The 2,691-nt window shown below is 41.7% G+C and overlaps 1 protein-coding gene across 3 annotated transcripts in view; it reads left to right on the forward strand.

Moving 5' to 3' along the window:
• The window catches only part of COLEC11 (collectin subfamily member 11), a 100,633-nt gene that overhangs the window by 62,171 nt on the left and 35,771 nt on the right, over positions 1 to 2,691 (forward strand). For all 3 annotated transcript variants that reach the window (XM_019520710.1, XM_019520712.1, XM_019520711.1), the window contains exon 2: positions 1,551 to 1,706. In XM_019520710.1, coding sequence (XP_019376255.1) covers positions 1,577 to 1,706 — 130 coding nt within the window. In that variant the 5' untranslated portion in view covers positions 1,551 to 1,576. The remainder of the gene's footprint in view (positions 1 to 1,550; positions 1,707 to 2,691) is intronic.

Genomic DNA, 2,691 nt, shown 5'->3' on the forward strand with positions numbered 1-2,691 from the left:
CCCCCCCCCCCCCACCTTGGGAAGAGGAATAGGGGACTGCTGCCAGCTGTCCTCCTCTCCTAGGATACAATGACCTTTGGTCTGGAGTATGCCCCCTTACTCTTCTAGAAGTGTAGTTGATTTTACAGTCTGACTGTTCATGTTGTGAGGATAATCAACACTCCATGCTTGTTCAGTATTTATCCTAGCTGCTGAAATCTCTGGCAAACATGCCAGTTCAGATGCTGGGATTTATGACATGGATTACATCTGTAACTGGATTGAGGCCACCTGCTCATTTCCTCTAGGCTGTTGAGGATAGCTGTCAGACAATGTGGATTTTCAATTAGTACCAGACTTGGCTCAGGGTAGCATAAATGGCAGGGGATGAAAGGTGTCATGTTCAATTACCAATCTTTTGAGCTAGCCACATGGTACCATATGAATCTGCTCACTCTAGACACATAAACCTTCATGTGTCTGTGCATTTGCTACACAGAAGAACATATGCTGGTGACCAGAGGTGTAATGAATGTTTTTTGTACCCTGGACAGTGGTGGCAGACAGACTGGCAGTGGCAATGACTAGCAATCTTGTGTCCCCTCTAGTCAGTGTCTGACACTGGTGCTCTGCTTGCCCACCCCTAGTTACACTATTGTTTGTGACAGACATCTTTATCTCTTGCAGCTCTGACCTGGCTCGCTTTCTCTCCCTTTTTTAAAGTCCTCCTAATGTACTGGTGAAAGAAAGAGAAGGAGGTTTGCAGAATGTTTTTCTTTCCTCAAAAATATTTTTGCAGACCTCCTGTAGATCAGGTTTTGGTGGCCCACTTGGTCCAACTCTGTTTTGGAGTTGTTTTCCCTACAACATAATAAATAAAACGCCCTTTCACTGACAGGTTTACCAGGACATGAGATTCTATGAGTCAAGTCTTTTTGCAAAGATGTTATTCATCTGTTCAGGCAGAACTCACCAGGATTTACTAAGGACTCTGGTGTGTCTTCACTACCTGGTGCAAGTGTCTTTCAAGGCTGTTTTGGATAAGGACTCCTCCATCAAGCCCTGTACAGATACCAGTTGCAGTTAGCGGATCTGCAAAAGGTAAAATTCAAGGCTATTTAAGCAGTTCTCATCTTCTCAACTGAGTCTTTAGAGTGGTATGCATTCTCCTGTCCTGGGAGGTCAACTTAGATATTTGCATCTTTCCCTGTACTGCATTTCCTCCTTCAAACTTTATGATATGTAGGTTTTCTAAACTATTCTAAAGGCATTTACAGATTGGTGAAACTTATTTTCTGTTTTCCTTATCAACAGTCTTGTTAAGTATTTTTTTAGTCTCTTCCATTTTCCCTGACTTGCTTTCTGAACTTTATCTCAACAAATCTAGAACAGCCTATTGTACTGTGCAACGTATATACTATTGAATTGGGTATACAACCTGTATATTTTTTCATGCTGCTAAGGGTATGATATGTACAGATACATTGCTCTTATGGTATCATGCTGTATACCCTCAGAAACTGTTGAAGGCCTCTGGAATTCTTATGATGTTTATTCATTCTTTTGTTTAGGAGTCAGTGACCTGTAAGAGCTCATTATGAAGAGAGATCTGGTTTTCTTGGTGACTCTAATTAGCTTTGCCTTCCTGTCACTGCTAAGATCTGGATATCCTCAACACATTGCAGAAGAGTCCTGCTCTGTTCAGATTCTTGTCCCAGGCCTCAAAGGTAAAGTGTCAGTCTTTTCCTCTGCCCACATAGTTGCCCTCTCTTTCTTACCAGCAAATTTTGGCCAATTGCCAACAGAGAATAAGACCTTGGTACAATGCACAACTGCCTTCTAAACATAGTTATGGTTAAACACAGTTTGTTACCATTACAGTATCATAGCTGACAAGTTGTAGGCCTACTTCTATAAAGTAGTTGTTACTCAGATGAGTGGGCTGGTTGATTTTGAGGGTTTATATTCATGAGTAATGCTTGGCATAAATGAAGACTGCAAATAGGTTATATGTTGTGTCTGTTCTAAAACCATTTTACAGGCCTTCTTTGTCTCTCTCAAATGGATTACTTGGAAGTTGTCTGTATTTTCTGGTCTGCTGTACACATTTTTGGGGACTGAACTCTGAGAAACACTAAGCACTTACAGTTCCCATTGAAATAGCTGCTCCGTGCCTCTCAAAATCTAGCTGTATAAATTATACAAATAATATGCTCACTATTTTTTCTTTAGACATTTCCATATTGTTTAACAAAGATGGCATGGCAAAAATACTAATTTAATCTTACATAAGAATACACTTCTTTTGAAAGAAATTAATGTTCTGAAGAAATAGTCTCTATCCTTCTCAAAACTTATATATTTCATGACAAAAATTGGAGGGGTACAATCTCCACCCCAGAGTGCTGGGGGAATTAGCTGAGGTCATTGCATGACCCCGGCACGGCTTTACGAGCACTTGTGGTGCTCTGGTGTGGTGCCAAAGGACTAGAAAAGGGCCAATGTGGTTCCTATTTTCAACAAAGGGAGGAAGGAGGACCCAGGAAACTATAGGCCAGTTAGTCTTACCTCGATCCTGGGTAAGCTTTTTGAGAGAATTATCCTGGCGCATGTCCACGAGGGGCCCGCAGGGGAGATTATGCTTAGGGGCAACCAACATGGGTTCATTAGAGGCAGGTCAGACCAACCTGGTGCCTTCTACAACCAGGTCAC

The sequence above is a fragment of the Gavialis gangeticus genome, unplaced genomic scaffold, assembly GCF_001723915.1.
Source record: "Gavialis gangeticus isolate Ggan-Ray unplaced genomic scaffold, GavGan_comp1, whole genome shotgun sequence".
Lineage (NCBI taxonomy): Eukaryota > Metazoa > Chordata > Crocodylia > Gavialidae > Gavialis > Gavialis gangeticus.